The 20519-nt window shown below is 35.5% G+C and overlaps 1 protein-coding gene across 3 annotated transcripts in view; it reads left to right on the top strand.

The window, feature by feature from the left end:
- The window catches only part of prmt3 (protein arginine methyltransferase 3), a 347047-nt gene that overhangs the window by 197370 nt on the left and 129158 nt on the right, over nucleotides 1–20519 (top strand). For all 3 annotated transcript variants that reach the window (XM_039749264.1, XM_039749273.1, XM_039749282.1), the window contains exon 11: nucleotides 5579–5657. In XM_039749264.1, coding sequence (XP_039605198.1) covers nucleotides 5579–5657 — 79 coding nt within the window. The remainder of the gene's footprint in view (nucleotides 1–5578; nucleotides 5658–20519) is intronic.

Here is a 20519-nt window from a genome sequence, read left to right as displayed (position 1 = left end):
TTTGGGACCCAGTAAGGAATGCTGGGTGAAGTAGTCTGACAACACAGCCCTGCTGGGACCATAGGTGCCGCAACGGGGTGCTGCAGGGAGATGAGCTCCCTAATAAGTGGGACTTTATATGACCTGGAAGTACTTCTATCGGGCAGTAGCCCTGGCACCGGAAGTACAGAGGAACTTCAGGTCACGACCGTAAATCCTTCCAAAACTCTGGTCGTAACCCGATTTGGTCGACACCCAAAGCAATTTCCCTCATAGGATTGTATGTAAGATTATACATAGCCTTCCTTGGTTTGTACTCTACACATCATGCACATTAAACTAACATCCAGTTAGCTTTTGTGATGGCTTCTGTATACTGTCTTGATGTTGATGAGTCTACAAGTATTTGGTCCATTTCATAATATGTACTTTCAAGTTTCAAACATTCTTTACATTTACAAACATTTGCCCAAGCCTTTGTGTTGTCCAGAATCCTCTGTAATGATTCAACTAATTGTACATTATCTGCCCTTCTTTGTAGCTTAGTATCATCTGCAGACATGACCATCTTATTGTTTATATACTTTTCCAGATTTTTAGATTAACAATGTGGTACCTTTTCAAAGGCCTTCTGAAAATCATATTCAAATAATATCTTATGCACCTTTCTGATCTTATGCTTTTGTTGCTTCCTTATAGAATTCCATTATACAAGTGAAGCATGATCTTCCATATAGACTATTTGCTAATGCAGCTTTCTGGATAATTGATTTTCACACAAGACTTAGGAATTTCCTGTCTGCAAAAATCTCTGAAATATACCTATCAAGGGTTAATTTATGTACTCACTAAGTCTCTTAAGCACTCTAGAATAGATGCTGCTTGGTCCTGGTGATTTCTTAAAATTTGGCCAATTTAATCTAAGCAACCTTCTCCAAATTTCCAAATCACTAAGTGGTCCATTGACAATCCCTATTATTTTTGTAAGGTTATCGATTTCTTTACACATATAAAATGCAAGCTCAGAGCAGTTGCTATTTCACTCTCTGCATATTTTAGTTTCCCTTTACTGTTCCTAATACTTTTCATCTCCTCCTTTACTGTTTTTTTTACTACCAAAATATTAAAAGCATCTCTTTAGGTCTGTTTTATTGTTTTGCTTTTTTTTTTCTTTTTTGCAATATTTCCATCTGACTTCCTTTTATTTGTCCTAATATCTTTTTTTAACATTTGGTGTTATGCTTTCATAAATTGTTTGTCTTATAAACCTTATATAGTAGTTTTTTTCCTTTTCAGCTCCTTTTTCTTCTTCAGGTCCCAACTGCATCTCAATTATTACATATGCTTATCCTGCATTAAAAGTCTACAACTTTTACATTAAATTGGGATAGGTTTTTTATTTAGGCTTTTCCCTACTAAAGTTAAACTTTTTAGACAGTTTTAGATTTTGAACATGTATTCTGTGAAAACACTGTGATTTGCATTATGGTCATTAGATTCTAATGGTTTAGTCACATCTCTCACTATCTTTGATGCATGGTAATATAAATAATTTACTGAATTCTTTCCTGATTATTATAGAATTCTAAATCTATACAGCCCCTCACTGTTGCTTTAACATACTGTGTTAAAAAACAACCACTGATTACATACAAAAGCTGTTCTTGTTCTTGTGCTGTACCACTTGTAAAGCTAACTCAGTTAATATGTAGGTAATAATACAGTCCTCCATGATTTTATTACCTCCCTTATCTTTTTAATGTTATTGAGTTGTGTTGTTAAGAAAATTTGTAATAAAACTACTGTCTGCATTGGAGGGGTCTACAATATAGCCCTAATATAAGACTTTTATCCCTAATGCTTTCTAGTGCACTCCAGATATCTTCATCTTCTTTCTCTTACACCTTTCTGTTGCCCTGTTTCCTGGTTCCTTTCTTTTTAACCTAACTGTTTTAGTATCCCTCTCTTTAAATGTGCTGTTTACTCTCTCCTTCCACCTTGTGCGAGTGCTTGTCAGCTTCTGTGTGATGTACACTGACTTAACTAGTATTCCTTTACATCAGTCTTTACTGGGAAGCGCTCTGACGGATTTTACCATTAATACATACAAAGCTGTTTATTTATATACTGTATTTACTGGCCTACTGCTGAACTGATCTATGCCTGCCTCCACAACGACTTATGCACCCGCACACGCTGCCAAGATGCATACATGAACTTGACTTAAAATAGAAAAAAATAATGTTAAAAAATGCTGCCCAGCCCCTTACTGCCAACAAAAACTGAGTTTTAAGAGCAAACGTAATCAAGTTTAATACACAAATACCATGTGGCACAAATCTTTAAGTACAATCACCAAAAAAGAATGACATCAGTACATAGCTAAAAAATAAATGAGTGCAAGAAGCCTGTTTGTTTGTGTCGTTATTTCTCTTGTGTTTCTTTCTCCTATATTTGGGATAATTCTGGTAAGATCTTTTGTAATATGGTATAAGTAGTATGATTAAATTTAATTAATTACATTATTGCCATAACAATGTCAATTGTATAAAATTTGATTTGGTGACACTCATTAAGTATGAATACAAATGTAAAACATAAGCTCAGTGGTAATCATTATTCCCCAAAAGCCCATAATCAAGAAATTAAAAACAAGCACACTCTAGACATTTATCGGATCTCAAAATTATGATGTTAGGTTCATGCATCTGTGGATAAGTACTTTTATCAAACAAGTAATCCTCATCTTGATTGATCTGAGCCATTTACTGGAGAAAGAACAAAGCATTGCAGGGTGTGAAGGGTCAAAACACACCTTATGACTTCATGATTCAGTCTGCAAGAGTAAAGTGAATTTGTGGTGCAGAGGTGACAACCTGGGAGAAGTTTCCTTTTTATGCTGCCTTAATAAAGCCGTATAAAGTAATCTATTAGACAGCAGATTATAGTACTGATGAACACCGTCTCTATACTGACACATGCATACTTCCAGTTTTATTTTATTTCTTCATTAACTTTGAAGCAATCGGCAGTAGATTGTTTAAAATAGCCAGTTTCATCAGTCCATGTCTTTCAACCTAGACATTTCCCATTAGAGAGGTGGGATGGCCACATCTAGCAGACTTAAATGAAACATACTTTTTAGTTCCATTCAGTTTTTTAATTCAGTTCAATTTATTCTCATTGTATCAAATGGAGTCAGTTACGTTTAGTGGGGTTTTAAACGTTTTATCAGAATTGCAGCATACCAGCCATATCTTTCAAACTGTCATCTTGCCAATCACTTGAAACAAACAGCTATAGACATGTAACAAATCTATAATGCAGCTCTTTAGAACTGAATCTGCTCCTGAGTGCTGAGTAGATATTTAAGATTTGCTTTTAGATTAACAGAACATAATATTTTTATTTAGTTATGCAGTCATAATAAAATGTATTATTATTATTATTATTATTAAACTGTTTTACAGCACTTCACAGAAACGGAGTGAGAAATCATACATTGAGATACTTAAACTTTAACATTCTATTTTAGTCTCTGTTACATACAGTATTTTGTTTAATAAAATTTTCTCTGTTTAAAGAGATCCATCCATCCAAACCTGCTTAACAGGTTAGGATTCTTAAATGGTATGGAGCGTGTTTCATGACTTTGTACATTAAAATGAGATTAGCACCAGCCCATGTTGTTATTAGACTCCTCCACTTTAGCAACCCATGATTTTAGTAGACACCACCACTTTTCTGAGAAGGGTCATTACCGTAGCATCCATTTACTGAGTCAATCTCAATTAAAACTAGTGTGAAGGTCTTCCTCTCTGCTAGTTCTTTTTTTGGCTTCTTTCAATTTTATTTATATACACAGACATAAATTAAGCCAATTAATATTTTTGAAAAATTTCTTGCAGAATTATTACAGATTACTAATTTAAATATAATTATTATGGTGTATGCAGTACTTAAGCATACATTCTGCACATTTATGTTTTTTTTTATTTTTACATTTTTATACTCTATATTTACATGCATTTCAAAATTATCTTAAATTTCATTGCCCTTTGTTAAACTTGCTGCAGAATTATAGTCTTATATTTTCTTCCTTCAGCAGTTGTATCTGTACAAAACAAATTACTCTGCAGCTGCGCTTTGTCCATAACATGCTTGTGGCTTCTACATTAATATTCCACTCACAGATTTGTGCAGCACAGCTCCCTTTCCGGTAATTAATTGTGAAGTTGCTAATGCAGGAAAACGTGAGCTTTGGCAGTGCAGAGACAGGGAGTACTAAAGCATCATGGGAGACTGTGTCAGGTATAATTCTCTTTCCAGATGGCTCCCCTACAGGTGAGGCAGTAGCCTGTGAAATTACATTCTAAATTACACTGCAGATAAGCAGTGCACACAAGGCTCCCTGAGACTATTGTTCTGATATTAGTTTTAAATGGTATGGTCTAGAACCAACAAGAGCACTAAAAGACTACAGTATGGATAAGATACAAGAGAGATAAAAGCTATTGATAAAATGGGATAGTCGTCTATGACAAAATTAAGGTCAAATAAAGGACAGTGGCTGATTTCATAAAATGGTTTATTTTCATGTTATGAATTTAATTTAATGAGATATTTAGGGTAATTTAATTATCAGGTGAGAATGCTCCATATATCTGTTATTAAATAAACTGTTTTCTTATACCAATTTCTTTTATTTTCTCTCAGAGGAACTGTATCATTGTGCATTTCAGTATGTGTGACAGTTGATCGATATGTGATAATCTTTCTCTTAAGGAAAGCTGTATGTCAGTGTTGTCTTTGCACAATAGCGACCAACCATGAGTGTCTTCTAGAGGAGACCAAGTTGATTTTCTTTTTCCCTGTGTCTTGACCGTTTTACATTTTTTGCTCTGTCTCTTTTAATACTGTACTGTGTTCTGATACATGTGAGTGATTTTAGTTTTAAGAATCCCTTCACTGGTTTAAGGACTGCTTAACTCTGTGCTTTCCATGTTGTTCAGCTTTTAGGTGAACTGCTTATTTAAAATAAAAGTTGTGTTTTGTTAGCATTTGTGTTTTTTTCTTTACTGTTTTAGTGTACCTTTCCTGTATTATACTGTATATTTTCAAATTTAGGCAATAGTATCTTTTAACAATTTGAATGGTTTGTTTATGTAGAAGGATGTGAGATTTTACCTTCTTAATATAAGTGCAGAACACTAACACAATATCTGTATAACTCATTGCCAATATATTTGAATCTTTGTTTATGAAAGTGTAATCTGCATCATAGTAATAAGAGCTTGCCCAAACAGAAATACAGATTTATTATTATATAGCTGTTTAAAATTTGCGAGGAGGGTATTAAAAGTAGAACTGTAAAAATCAATAAAATTATTTAACTGTCAAATCTTTTTTTTAATTTTTTTATTTTTATTACACATTAGATGAATCGATGTCTTGAGTCCTATAAATGTGCCTCATCCAGTGCTGGTTCCTGTTTGTTCTTGATGACATAAGGGGTGTATTTTCTTAATAATGTATTACTGTAGACTTTGCTTAGATAGTTATAAAATGGTTAACTCATCATTACCTTTTTCTTTTTTAGGGCTATTTTCTCCTATTTGAATCTATGCTGGACTCTGTCCTTTCTGCAAGAGACAAATATCTAGCAAATGGTGGCTCAGGTTTGTTCTTTGAAGCCATTTCTTGTACTGTTTGTTTAAAAATGTGCAATTGTTGATAGTATTGTTAGCTAAGAAATATTAGTGTATATTAAATACTATTTACTGGAAGATCTTTCCAGAAATTAGTATTTTAAATTTTATTGTACTTAAGAAAGTTCTCTTTAAGAATGTGCATTTTTACAACCCATTAACATAATTTACATATACTGATTCTTGGGAGCCTTTAATTTGAAGGATACATTTCTTTGTGTATTCCAGGCTCATTTTTTTATGGACAGTGTGTGGTTTCTGTCACTGACCTGGCCTAATGATATGTAACAGATAGTGGTCTGACAGTATAGTTGTTCCAGTACACTAGCTTTTACTAGGCTCTAAGGGACAGATGACAGCTGAAAGGTCACCTTTTCTGACTTCAGCAGTTGGTGTGACCTATGGAACCAGTTCTGCTGTCAACTTAGTGGGCAATCCATGAATGGCAAAATTAAATTAACCCTAATTTATGTTAGTCTTTTAACAGTCATTATCTTCAGTTAACTTAATACCATGCACATTTGATTTTAATTAAATTATTACATTTTTTTGTTGTAAAAATCAAAAGTCAAAGCAACATGCTTTGTAAGGGTTAGATTTTACTTGTGATATCAATATCACGAATAGTTTTGCAAATGTATATTTATTAATAAACAGTACCACATTTCCCTCAAATTCCCCCCCACCCCTTTTGCATTGAACATTACAACATTGTATTTGTGCCAACAGTATTTGAGTCCCTTTGGGAATGCAGATCAGTATTTTTTCTAAAATCAATTCAAGTAGTTTTCTTAGGAAGGTGCATTATTTTACTTCATGCAGCTAAACAAGACAGTGGCATGGTGGTAGTGTTACTGCCTCGGAGTAAGGAGACCAGAGTTTATATCACAGATCCTCCATGCATGAAGTTTCCATATTCTCCCCAGGTGTGTATGGGTTTCCTCCTGCAGTCCAAAGACATAGAGGTTAGGTGGATTGGTGATACTAAATTGGCCCTACTGTGTGCTTTGGTTTTGTTCATCCAGTGATGACTTGTCACCCAGTCCAGGGTTTGTTCCTGTCTTGTGCCCTGTGCTTGCTGCTTGTGGCTGCGGCACACCCGGAACCCTGTTCAGGGCAAAGCAGGTTAGAAAATGAATGACTGACAGCAAAACAGGTTGTTAGTGCAAGTTCATTTCCTTTGAAAGTTTGTATGTGGTGTCTTGGTTAAACAGATGCACAAACTGTGCTATATTTTATAGTAAGGCAATCAACAAAGAAATAACATGATTATCAATGAACAGCAGTTTTGAGAGGTGCCTTGCATTTCATTTGTCTGGAAAATAAATTATTGTTGTCAAAAAACTTTTAGTTTATAAAATGTGTCCCTTCAGAATGATAATGGTAATTAAAAGCATACATGAACTGTTTCAGTGATCTGCTGTAAGTTTAAATATTAACTGTAAAAGACTTTTATTTAGTTAAAATTGAAATCTGGTTTTATGGTTTTATTTTTTTTTGTACTACTCAAATGTTAATGCCATTTGTTAAAAATATATTGACTTTAAAGTAAGAAGACAAAACAAATTTTTGCCTTCTCTAACATTTTATGTTCAGCGTTCCTAGATCATTAGCAAGGTGAAGATCTAAATCTTTGTTTAGTTCAATGTTTGCATAGTTTTACTTGTATGTAGGATTTGTAGCAGTTAAGCAAATTCTTTGTCCATTCAATACAAATACTATGAAAGTGTGTTGATTTGTAATGTTCATACAATATACTCTTACTGATAGTTTAATCATTTTTATTTAGTTTAAATGTATATATTTACGTAAGTGTGATTGATAAGAGGAAGTTGAAATTAAAAAGGTAAAAAAGGTGGAATATTTTGTGTTACAAATTTAAAAATACATATTTTTTTCACTAATCCTTAGCAGTTTTTTTTTTTTCAAAGCAGCCGTGCCTAGTTTTTAAAGAGTACAAAAGGGAAAGTGTTTGTTTAGTATCATGGAACATGGAGTGAAGTCACTTTTGCTCAAATAATAATTGGAATTGCACCTCAGTTTAAAATTTTTTGGATCGGGATAGATATAATATCACAAGTTAATGTGCCCATGCAAAAGAAAGTGACCAATTGTGAAACAAAGTCATCTTGCACAATTACATTACTCTATTAAAGGAACTGCAGAAGTAAAGTGCCTGAAGAATATATGCTGAGAGGTGCAAAAGGCCCCAAGAAAACAGGTCACTGTTTGACAAACCAAATGCACTGTCTTTTATAATCCACAAACTGCTTAAATTGCTCCTTGAATAGTAGATAGTTGACTATGAGTGTTAAAACAGTTGTCTGTAGTCAGCTGCAGACATTCTATGTACAAAATACAGCTGCGAATCAATTAAAAAAATTTATTACATAAATGTATGTAATTAATAGTGATTAATTGTATCTAAAATCAAAATGTGTAATTATAAGATTAATATATAAATCATGAAGTAAATGCACACTGAATCACAAAATTAACGTAAAATCAACACAAAGGTTTAAAAAAAAAATTAATGCCATATTTTAAACATACATAAGCAATCACCTTAAACTTGAATATTTAATAAAATTATTCTTGAGAAAGTACAACCTGATTTTGAATGACTTCCTGAAAGTCAAGTTGAAAAGAAGGCAATAAGAAAACAGAGTCAATGTATTAGTTCTCAAATTGTCATAGCATATGAAACACAGATGTGTCAAAGTAAAAAAATGATCGAAATGAGTGGACTTTGAATGCACTGCTAAAGACTAATTTAATTGAAAGACATGCACCTCTTAATTGGACATATATTAAAACTTGTGTTAAAACTAAACAAATACTATCCTAAATTGTTCATCACCATCAACAATTGAAAAGTATACTCTACACAAGTGTTGGGTCTGTGAATTGCAATCTCTTAGCTGTTTTTTGCTGCCCCCTGTACCACCCTTTCCAAAAGTTTAGCACAGGATTTAAGGCTTTTGTAGTTGGTAGAAATGTGTTGTGCTTTGGGATTTTCTGGATTTCAAAAAGTGTGCCACTACAGAGAAATGGTTGAAAAACGCTGCTCTACCTACAGTGGGATGCAAAAGTTTGGGCAACCTTGTTAATAGTCATTATTTTCCTGTATAAATCGTTGGATTTTACGATAAAAAATGTCAGTTAAATATATCATATAGGAGACACACACAGTGATATTTGAGAAGTGAAATGAAGTTTATTGGATTTACAGAAAGTGTGCAATAATTGTTCAAACAAAATCAGGCAGGTGCATAAATTTGGGCACCGTTGTCATTTTATTGATTCCAAAACTTTTAGAACTAATTATTGGAACTCAGATTGGCTTGGTAAGCTCAGTGACCCCTGACCTACATACACAGGTGAATCCTATAATGAGAAAGAGTATTTAAGGGGGTCAATTGTAAGTTTCCCTCCTCCTTTAATTTTCTCTGAAGAGTAGCAACATGGGGGTCACAAAACAACTCTCAAATGACCTGAAGACAAAGATTGTTCACCATCATGGTTTAGAGGAAGGATACAGAAAGCTGTCCCAGAGATTTAAGCTGTCTGTTTCCACAGTTAGGAACATACTGAGGAAATGGAAGACCACAGGCTCAGTTCAAGTTAGGGCTCGAAGTGGCAGACCTAGAAAGATTTCGGATAGACAGAAGCGACGAATGGTGAGAACAGTCAGAGTCAACCCACAGACCAGCACCAAAGACCTACAACATCATCTTGCAGCAGATGGAGTCACTGTGCATCGTTCAACCATTCGGCGTACTTTACACAAGGAGATGCTGTATGCGAGAGTGATGCAGAGGAAGCCTTTTCTCCGCCCACAGCACAAACAGAGCCGCTTGAGGTATGCTCAAGCACATTTGGACAAGCCAGCTTCATTTTGGAATAAGGTGCTGTGGACTGATGAAAGTTATGATGAGTTATTTGGGCATAACAAGCGGCGTTATGCATGGAGGAAAAAGAACACAGCATACCAAGAAAAACACCTGCTACCTACAGTAAAATATGGTGGTGGTTCCATCATGCTGTGGGGCTGTGTGGCCAGTGCAGGGACTGGGAATCTTGTCAAAGTTGAGGGACGCATGGATTCCACTCAGTATCAGCAGATTCTGGAGACCAATGTCCAGGAATCAGTGACAAAGCTGAAGCTGCGCCGGGGCTGGATCTTTCAACAAGACAATGACCCGAAACATTGCTCAAAATCCACTAAGGCATTCATGCAGAGGAACAAGTACAACGTTCTGGAACGGCCATCTCAGTCCCCAGACCTGAATAGAATTGAAAATCTGTGGTGTGAGTTAAAGAGAGCTGTCCATGCTCGGAAGCCATCAAACCTGAATGAATTAGATGTTTTGTAAAGAGGAATGGTCCAAAATACCTTCAACCACAATCCAGACTCTCATTGGAACCTACAGGAAGCGTTTAGAGGCTGTAATTTCTGCAAAAGGCGGATCTACTAAATATTGATTTCATTTCTTTTTTGTGGTGCCCAAATTTATGCACCTGCCTGATTTTGTTTGATCAATTATTGCACACTTTCTGTAAATCCAATAAACTTCATTTCACTTCTCAAATATCACTGTGTATGTCTCCTATATGATGTATTTAACTGACATTTTTTATCGTAACAACCAACGATTTATACAGGAAAATAATGACTATTAACAAGGTTGCCCAAACTTTTGCATCCCACTGTATACCTTTGCTCCTGGCATTCTAAAAATAATCTCTATAGTTCCTGTCATGCTTAAAATCTGACACCATGCATTGCTTAAATGGTTATGTTGCATTCTTTGCATGAATTACTGAGGATACTGCAAACTTGTATCATGGGTAGCGATAATCATTATACTTAATTTTCATAAAATTTTGTCATTATTTTAGGGCAGTCAGCACTTTAAGCTACCTGGCAGACCAGTGAGTTAAAAACAGAGGTAATAGAGTTTTATTTTGGTTTTAGTGCCACTAAAGTTAACTTATGTAGCACTTAGGTGATATGACACTGAATCACTCATCTTACTGTACAGAAGTAAGGAAAAAAATGTACTTTTTACCTTTGCATCTTTTCTGTAGCATTGCACCAGAAATACTGTAACCCCACCTCCCTCTTGCCCCCCCTTTCCTCTCACTCCCCTGCCCCTGTGTCAGTATGTATAAATCAAGAAAATAAACACCAGTGCTACATATTGATATGAGGCGTTGTGAACCATGTAAAATGAAATGTTAAACCTTTGAAAGAAAATTTTTTTTCATAAAATTTTTAAAGGTAGTATATACTGTAAATACGGTTTTGGATGGTTTTGTGATTCTTTTGGTACACATTTATTTTTTTTATTTTTTTGAAATGTTAAATAAAAAAATTTAAAAAAAAAACAGTAAAATGCCTCCCTGACCAAAACTCTGCCTGTTTATTTGATTCATTGCAGCCCTTGATGTGACAATACTTTTTAACACGTTAAACAGGCCACATTAATCACAAAAATTAATGTGTTAACTTTCCCAGGCTGAGTAAAAATGTAACAGTTTATTTATTAAAGTAATTTAACTTGCATTTACTTTATTTGAAACAACATACACTTTTATAAAGAAAAATTCTAAGGAACAATAACCAGAAATATGAATTTAACATTATGCATAAATGATGAATCATGCTTTGCCTTATACACGAATATCTACTCTGTCTTTGATATCTCTATCTTTCGAAATTATTATCGCTGACAATTCGTCACATGTGGGTTTATTATAAATGCAACGGCGATCTTTCGGATTCATATAGAAATCCAAGAAAATTTCTTTGTCCGTGTTTTGCTAATAAATTTCGTGTAAAGTGCGATACATTTGGACGTATGGATTTGTATCCTTTATTGGCTGTAGAACTTCTATTACATTGGATTGTTTAATACTAGAATCACCAGAGCCTACGAAAAAACTTGTATATCCGTCCCACCTTAAATCGCTTCCTAATTCCGTTCGCACCTCTCCGTCAGCGTCTTTTGTCTTCTAAATGTGCCGATAAAGACAAGTGCAAGCAGCCGGCTATTCCATCCCCCCACCGACTTAGTATGTGCACGAACTTCTCCCAGCTCATGCCTTGGGAGTGAAGTGGAGTTTTAGAGTGGAAATAATAGATCGTTATTTGGAACACATGCATTTAATGTGTGTTCCATTTCTACAGTAATCTGTGTAAACACATTTTTAAAACAGAAACGTTTTTTCATATTCTAGTAGTAAATGAAAAAATGTAGGCATAAACTATATAATGTATGAAGCCTGAAGTCCAAATATCAAAGAAGCACTTTCACAAACGTACAAATATAACAGAACTAGTGTGCTTTTATTCAAAAATATAACTGCAGAAAAAAAGCTGCCTTAGCATGCGACATTGACACTCATTTACTATCACTGCCGCTGTGGCACAACAGTATCAGCTGCTGACTGGGAATCAAAAGGTTATGAGTTCGATCCCACATGACTCTGTTTTGAGAAATGAACTGCTCTTATTCTTACTATTTTAGAATAAAAACATACATTTGATTTCAGTCTGTAACAGCCGGTGTAATTTATGATACTTGTAAAGGTTAGCTTTGTTTTTTTTTTATTATTCGGATTTATTATCTCAGCCTCGTTCACGAGCCCAAATTGACCCCCCCCCACTGAAAACTACTGTTTTTTCATAGACGCGCTATAACAGAGGTAAACTCAGATCATGACGATCCTTCTACATCGGAGCAAGAATGCACATCGCACTTTTGCCATCACTGTACTTTGTATACTGTATGTATATGGGAAGCTCTGCATTTTACTTGTGACTTTACACTGTAGGAAGTAAGTAAATAAATAAAGGTAAATAACATTTGAAAGCAATGCTCCGATGTAGAAAGCAAGCGACTCTACATGCTAGTGTTTAGATCTGGATGGTGTATGTGCCCCAAAAAAAAGTCTAACTGCATTCTCGTACCATTGCTTGCGTACTAAAGTGTCAGCAGGCACTTTTCGTGGAATTACACGTATTTTTTGAGCATGCCCTCTGTACACTACTTGTGACTTTAGGCTGTAGGAAGTAAGTAAATAAATAAAGGTAAATCGCATCATAAAATGATTTCTTCAAAACATCACATATATTTGTCTCTTTCTTTTTTTAAAATGTGCGTTGATCACTGCCAACATGTTGTAGCACACAGTGACTGGTCTCCTGCTTGTTCTTGTGCGCACAGTTTTTTGAGCCTTTCGAATTCCACTGCTTTCATCATGTGTAACCTGCTCTGCATGTGTATGGCACCAATGTTTTTGAACGTCTTTCTGAAGTTCTACTGTGTCTTTTACTCTCTGTCTTTTATTTCTGACCCCATTTGGACCTGCAAGGTTTTCAATTCCACTTGTTCCGGGCTGATTATTACTTTCCTTGCCTAGGTCACCGTCTCACGGGAACATGCTTCCAATGGATGTCAGTATGACATGACTTGATCGTGTCGTGGGAAGTGAAAGTGTCTCTCTGAAATGTCTCTCTCTCTCTCTCTCTCTCTCTTCAGAAGATCACGTCTCGTCGCAAGATTTTTTTTTATAATAGAGAGAAATGCCATTTGCCTACAAGAGACAATCATCAAAGGCCAGGCAGTGGTGGATTGTGGAAGGCTATAAAGGTCTTGGCACAATCGGAGACAATCAACTGACTTTTAATCAAAATGCAAAAATGAACAACAGCTCCTCTAACATCTCATGAAGCTGAGTCTTTAGTGTGAAGTTTTCACATCATTTTTGTTTTTAAAAGTTTTAATTTATGTTTTAATTTATGTTCTGAAGGCTTGATTTAGATATCTAAATGTCAGCAACAAAAATAGGATGAATCAAATTGTAAGATGGAAAAGTAAAATAACAAGGTACCAACTGTCAAATCTAACAAACCTCTTTAATAAGCAAGTATTGATGAGATATTATCTCAGAGAAAACGTACCCCCTGTATTCACAATTCCAGTTACTATCATCATGTCACAATTTCTGGTAATAGAGAGCAACTGGGTCAGATGCTTCTTTATCCCAACTATTAATATTGTAAATAAGTATTACTTTAATATGCACCCACATCTAAAAAAAAGGTGGCCTGAACAGTTAACATTCTTAAAATTAATAGTTAAGCCTTAATATTGGTTTAATCTTTTTCGGTAAGAGGTATAATTTGAAATGATACCATCAGGATTACGTTACTACTATATAATCTTAGAGTCGAGGCTTTCTGCAGAATCATAATTGGCATTTTTTAGCAAAGTGAGAGAAGCACTAAGTATAGAAATGGGCAGAATTGTAATTAGGGAAAAAAATCTATAACGTCTCTAATGCAAGGTCATGTAGGTTGGAGCCTGTTACATCAGGTTCTCTAGCCAATCAGTGATGGGACAGCAGTCCATCTCACTTACGCACACATTTTAATTCACATGTTAAGCTGTCATGCATGTCTTTGTATTGTACAAAAAGAACTTGGTGTACCCAGAGAAAAAACAGCTGACTGCACACAGACAGCAAGCAGGCGTGGGATTTCAATCTAAGATACTGCATTTGTGAGGTAGAAGTGCTAACCACTTCACTACTGTGTCTTTCTAAAATAAGAAAATGATTATTGTAAAGCAGTTCTGGTTAGACTTTAGAATCTAAAGTTATTGTAAAGCAGTTCTGGTTAGATTTTAGAATCTAAAGTTTGGAATTGAATTCACATTTTTTACATAGTGAAAAAAACAATGCATTTTATTGTGCCACATAAAAGATTTTCAAGTTGTACCAATTTGGTACACCTTATAATCTTTTTTGAGATTATTCTTTTCACACAGCACTACTTTTTATTTTGCATTACGAAATGTTTCGACTTTTTCTGTGCACATTTTGCTGTGCATGCATAGCAAGACTAGTTATCATCTTCAGTAATTTGTCAACCCAGCAAAATTAGACAAAAATATTGTATCAAAAGCTAATGTCATGCTGGCCAAGTGAAGGAGTTTAACAATACAATAATATACAGTGAACTTTGTATCCTCCTCCTCTACGCTGTGAAAGTATCTTCATTACTATGGTTTATAATATGCCCTATGACAGCTCTTGCAATATAAGATAAAGACATTAAAAAATTAATTTCTAAATATCTAGCCAAATTCACTGTTAGTTTAAATAATCATTATCATTTTCTTTCTGCTTTTCCTGGTGAGGATCACAGTAGAAACAATGTGTACAGGGCTGGCAAGACCACCTAATCCCCAGCATCTTTCTCTAGATTTTCTTGGTGAATACAGTACTCAGTTGTTTCGAATACAGTAGAGAAAGATAACCCCTGCAGCAGGTCCTGGACCTGTTTCTCTGTCTTTTCCCTGTGGGCCATGTCTTGTACACCTGCCCAGGGGTTCCAGAGAGTGTCCTATAACAAGCCTGTCCTTTTAATTCACATGTTAATTCGGTGAAGTGATACTACCAGCCCAGTTCACCACAACATAGAAAAGTGCATCGACCATCACAAATTTGTAGATGTGAAGGATGTCACTTCCTACATTAAAGGAACACAGTCTCCTAAGGAAAAAGAGTCTACTCTGCCCTTTCTTTTATAGTTCCAACCTGTCATTGATGTGCACCCCAAGTACTTTTAGGAGTACATCCTCTCCCTGAATACTGACTGAACATAAAGGCTGTGTGGTGCAGCGAAGGTTGCATGGTTTTGCTGTTAATATGTAGATAATTCTCTTTGCATCAAGTAACAAAGTTCTCCACCTGACTTCTCCCCTTTGGCTCATCCCATTTATCAATACACCCCATAAGTGCAGAATCATCTGAGAATTTCTGTAAGTGACATGACCTGGTGTTATACAGTATTTGTATTCTGATGTGTACAGAATGAAGAGAAAGGGAGACATGACTGGGGTGCTGCAGTGTTGCTCACAACCATTTTAGAAACAGTCCTTAAGTCTCACAAGCAGCAGTTTTTCTGACAGATGGAGACTCTGGAGACTCAGGTACTTTTGAAGTGTGCAGCAAGCTGCTGGAAATGTTTTAGCAGTCTGTTGTAGCTAGTGTGTTTTTTTCTACATTGTGGTCTCCTGGGATTGGAATGTGAGTTCAGGCACTGCAAAAAGTCTGAATACACCTATTGGTAAAGTCAGCTTCATCACAGAAATGACTCTGGACACACTGGAGGCAGTTCTGGAAAAGAGGATGGTTGCAAAATTGTTTCCCATTTTAGTTCTTACATATTTATAGTTGTAGAATACAGTTATAACTATTATAGAATATAGTTATAGAATAGTTCTTCCTTTTTCCTACAGGGGGATACATTCTTGGAGTACTTTCAGCCATAGGCTCATTCCACCATTTCAATATAGTAGTTATTTTTAGCATAATATTTATTGTATTATACATTTTAATCTATTGTCTTATACTCATACTTTAGTCAGTATCTTTGTATTTTATGTTTTTGTTTAGGAATTCATATGAATTTTTCCCTTGGGGATTAGTAAAGTATATCTGATCTAATCTATAGGTCTGAGGCCATTCATTGTGTGAAAAATACAAAAACAGGATATTAGAAAGAAAGTAAATTATTTTTTACAACAATATAAATGATTATTTTGGTTTTCTAAATATATGGTTCGTGGAGTTAATGAGGTAGTAGAATTAGGTAGATGAATGTAATATTTCCATATTTTCAAATGAGTAGTCATTGAGCACTTCATCTGCATCCTAAAAATACATAGACTAAATTATTTAAAGTTCTGTTCTAGCCTGGCTTGTGACTGGTGTGAGCTGCTTGACAATTAATCTTAGACCTTTAATGATAAAATGAAGGTTCTGTTATCTGCAGAGAGAATTCCCTGTAATTTTGTATCCTCTATTTACATTTACATTTAGTACAACATGCTAATTATAATGAGATACAGGTTTACATTACAGCAGAGGTCCTGTGATTCTATTTTATTATTTAATATTTCTTCACTGCAAAAGCACATACACTTGGAAAAGAAGGAAAAAGAAAGTGTGGACGCATATGTCATGCACTGGTGTCTTGAATTTTTATGAGTTTTTAAATGAATTATCACAGGCATTATGGTGCCTATGCATAGCTGCTTGTAAAGACAGATGTACAATAGTGACTACTGGCTGGGATATTCAGTTCTGTTTTTTCTGGGAGATTGTGCTGTTTTGAGAATTCACTTAGTCTACAGTATGTGCCCAATATCATGGGCCTTTTAGAGGGGAAGGTGGAAATGTTGTTCCGGAGTGGGATGGAACTTTTGTGGGAATAAGCAGGTGGAAGTAGGCATAAAAGTGGTGCAAGAAACTGGGAGCATAAGAAAGTGGCTGGAAATGGGTAGAAACAAGATGGAATGGGACTTTATCAAAAACAGCCAGGAGCAGGATGAAAAAATCAGTACAATGTGGCACTTGGACTTGCCCTCAGACTGATTAGCAATCAAAAGTCTGCACATTCAGATCTTAATCGAGTTAATATTTTATATATTTATATATATATGTGTATGTGTATATATATATATATATGTGTGTGTGTGTGTGTGTGTGTGTGTGTGTGTGTATATATATATATATATATATATATATATATATATATAACAAAATACCCGAGCTTTGCAGCGGAGTAGTGTGTTAAAGACGTAATGAAAAGAAAAGGAAACATCTTGAAAATAACGTAACATGATCGTCAATGTAATTGTTTTGTCACTGTTATGAGTGTTGCTGTCATATATATATATATATATATATATATATATATATATATACAGTACATACACACACACATTATATATACAGTATATATATTGTGGAGGATTGCCAGCTTTTGGTTCCGGTCCTCACCCCCAGGCCGCCAGGAGGAGCTATCACGACAGCAGGATCATGCCCCGAGGTCCAGCAGGGCCTCATGGACTTTGTAGTGTTTATACACAGCCCTGCTGGATACCTTGGGGTCCACCAGGAGTTGCTGTAAGGGGGCTTGTAGGCTCTTTTGTGCCTTATGACCCGGGAGTACGTCACGGTCACGTGATGGGAAGGAACAACATGCTTCCGGGGTGAAGAAAAGGACTGTTTGCCCTGACCCAGAAGGAATAAGGAATTGTGGTCTGATTGGACAGGAACGCCTCCGGGTCAGGGGCTATAAAGGGACTAGAAACCAGTCCAGCCACTGAGCTGAGCTGGGAGGTAGAGGAGCAAGTGTCTGGGCGAGGAGAAGAGTTGTTAGAAGAGTTTATTGTGTAAGTTGTGAGTTTATGAGTAGTGTGGAAGGTGCTTGGTGCACTGTAAAAAAAATAATAAAGAGTCTTGGACTTTTATCCGGTGTCTGGAGTTGTTCTGAGGGTTCAAGGGAACACTAGTGCCCCCTACTGCCACAATATCTATATCTATATATATATATATATATATATCTATATCTCTCTTTATATATATGACACATACATACTGCACATACATACACACACATTATATACAGTATATATATATATCTATATTTATCTATCTGTATATCTATATATATATATATATATATATCTATATATGTATATGTATATATATATATATATATATATATATATATATATATATATATATATATATATATAGCAAAATACCCACGCTTCGCAGCGGGCGAAGTACTGCCTTAAAAGTGTTATTAATAAGAAAATTAAACCTTTTTAAACTGAGGGAAAATATACTAATAATTATTTGTTAAGGATCTCTTTGTATACCACATTGTGAGTTCGGCCCTCCGGTTGTAATATGACCAAGCTGTGCTCTGAGCTTACTCTTCAGCATGCAAGTACAGTTGGCCATGTGAACAGTAATCTTGTTTCAAATCTCACAGCTTGGATTGCTGCTGTCATAATCGGTTTGAGTTTCATGGTTTGTTTCAATTACGACAGTATTTGTAGGACTTGTGTTGAAGTGACCTTCGGCATCTTTCAAGCGTTGTAAGTATACAACCAGTTTCATCGATAACTTCACATCCAGCTTTTGAGAGTTTAAACATTCATAAACATCAAAGTGTCCACTGCTGAAATCGTCACCTGTGAATCTAAGATGTTAAAGAGGCATTGGCGGATATCGAAAGGTCTAAAATATTTGGCCATTTCGGTACACTTGAAAGTGACAACCGAACAATTCAGCGGCAGCCATCAACTCACATGCAGATGCATAGGTGAAGGGCTTAAGCATTTCACTCTTATAGTGCTCCTGTGTAGTATAATTATCTCCTGTACCGTCATCAGTCCACACCTTGAACCTGTCCTAGTCATTCAATACATAAGACACAATGTTTCTCCAGATATCAAGAGTGAGCCTGATATGGCCGTGCAATATGTAACAAAGAGAATGGAAAAGATAGGTGTCATCTCCGGGCATGGAAACCACTAGGTAAGTGACAGTTCTTTGATCGATGGTGATCACCTTGATAGGCATGTTAATGCGGGCAAGAAAGATATTTCCACTTCCGGGACCGGAAATAAAGGACAAACAGTAGATAACAAAGTCGAATGTCATAAAGAATTTAAAAATGTTGGCGTGGTACACATGCACAGCCAGTTAGAGATAATGGAAGTTTAAAAAAATGAAAAGTCTCAAAAAAAGGATAGGAAAGATCACATTAGCTTAAACAAACAGGAAATATTACTCTGTGAAATAACAGATCAGCGAAAAGAGATTGAATATATTGTTCAGGTTTAAATTTTAAGTCATAGAGTTGTAGATCATCTAATTCATGTTGCCATCAGGGAAAAAAAAACATATGTTTGTATGGTTATTTTTATATATTTTAAGCCCTTAGAAACTCTCCCGCACTGTTTTTAAATATTCTCCGCACAGTTATACAGTAAACCCTCGTTTATCGCGGTTAATCCGCTCCAGACAGATAAATGAATTTCCACGAAGTAGGATTCTTTATTTATAAATGTAATATTTTCGCAGTTAGAGCATAGAAAACCTGTTTACGACCTTCTAAATACGTTTTTTAACATTATTAGAGCCCTCTAGACATGAAATAACACCCTTTAGTCAAAAGTTTAAACTGTGCTCCATGATAAGACAGAGATGACAGTTCTTTCTCACAATTAAAAGAATGCAAACATATCTTCCACTTCAAAGGAGTGCCGTCAGGAGCAGAGAATGTCAGAGAAAGAGAGAAAAGTAAGCAATCAAAAATCAATAGGGCTGTTGGGCTTTTAAGTAAACGAAGCACCGCGATAAAGTGGCCACAATGAAGGGATCAATGTGAAGGTAGTCTTTCAGCATTTTTTACAGGTGCGTCCGTATCTTCTAAGCAAACAGCCTCTGTGCAAACAGCCCCTCTGCTCACACCCTTTCCGTCAGGAGCAGAGAATGTCAGAGAGAGTGAGAGAGACAGAGAAAAGCAAGCAATCAAAAATCAATACAGGCTGTTAGAGCTTTGAAGTGTGCGAAGCACCGCGCGGGAAGCATATCGTACATCATTAAGGAGTTTTAATTAATACATAATACCTGCTCTGATTGGGTAGCTTCTCAGCCATCCACCAATAGCTTCCCTTGTATGAAACCAACTTGGCAAACAAACTGAGGAAGCATGTACCATAAATTAAAAGACCCATTGTCCGCAGAAATCCGCGAACCACCGAAAAATCTGTGATATATATTTAGATATGCTTACATTTAAAATTCGCAATGGAGTGAAGCTGCGAAAGTCAAAGCGCGATATTGCGAGGGATCACTGTATAAACCCTTCTGAAATTTCATCAACACATTTTTTCAAGTAATAGGCTTAATTCAAAAAACGGCACATACATGAAATACAAAAAAAAAAAGTTA

The sequence above is a fragment of the Polypterus senegalus genome, chromosome 1, assembly GCF_016835505.1.
Source record: "Polypterus senegalus isolate Bchr_013 chromosome 1, ASM1683550v1, whole genome shotgun sequence".
Lineage (NCBI taxonomy): Eukaryota > Metazoa > Chordata > Cladistia > Polypteriformes > Polypteridae > Polypterus > Polypterus senegalus.
This window is presented reverse-complemented; position numbering and strand designations above follow the sequence as displayed.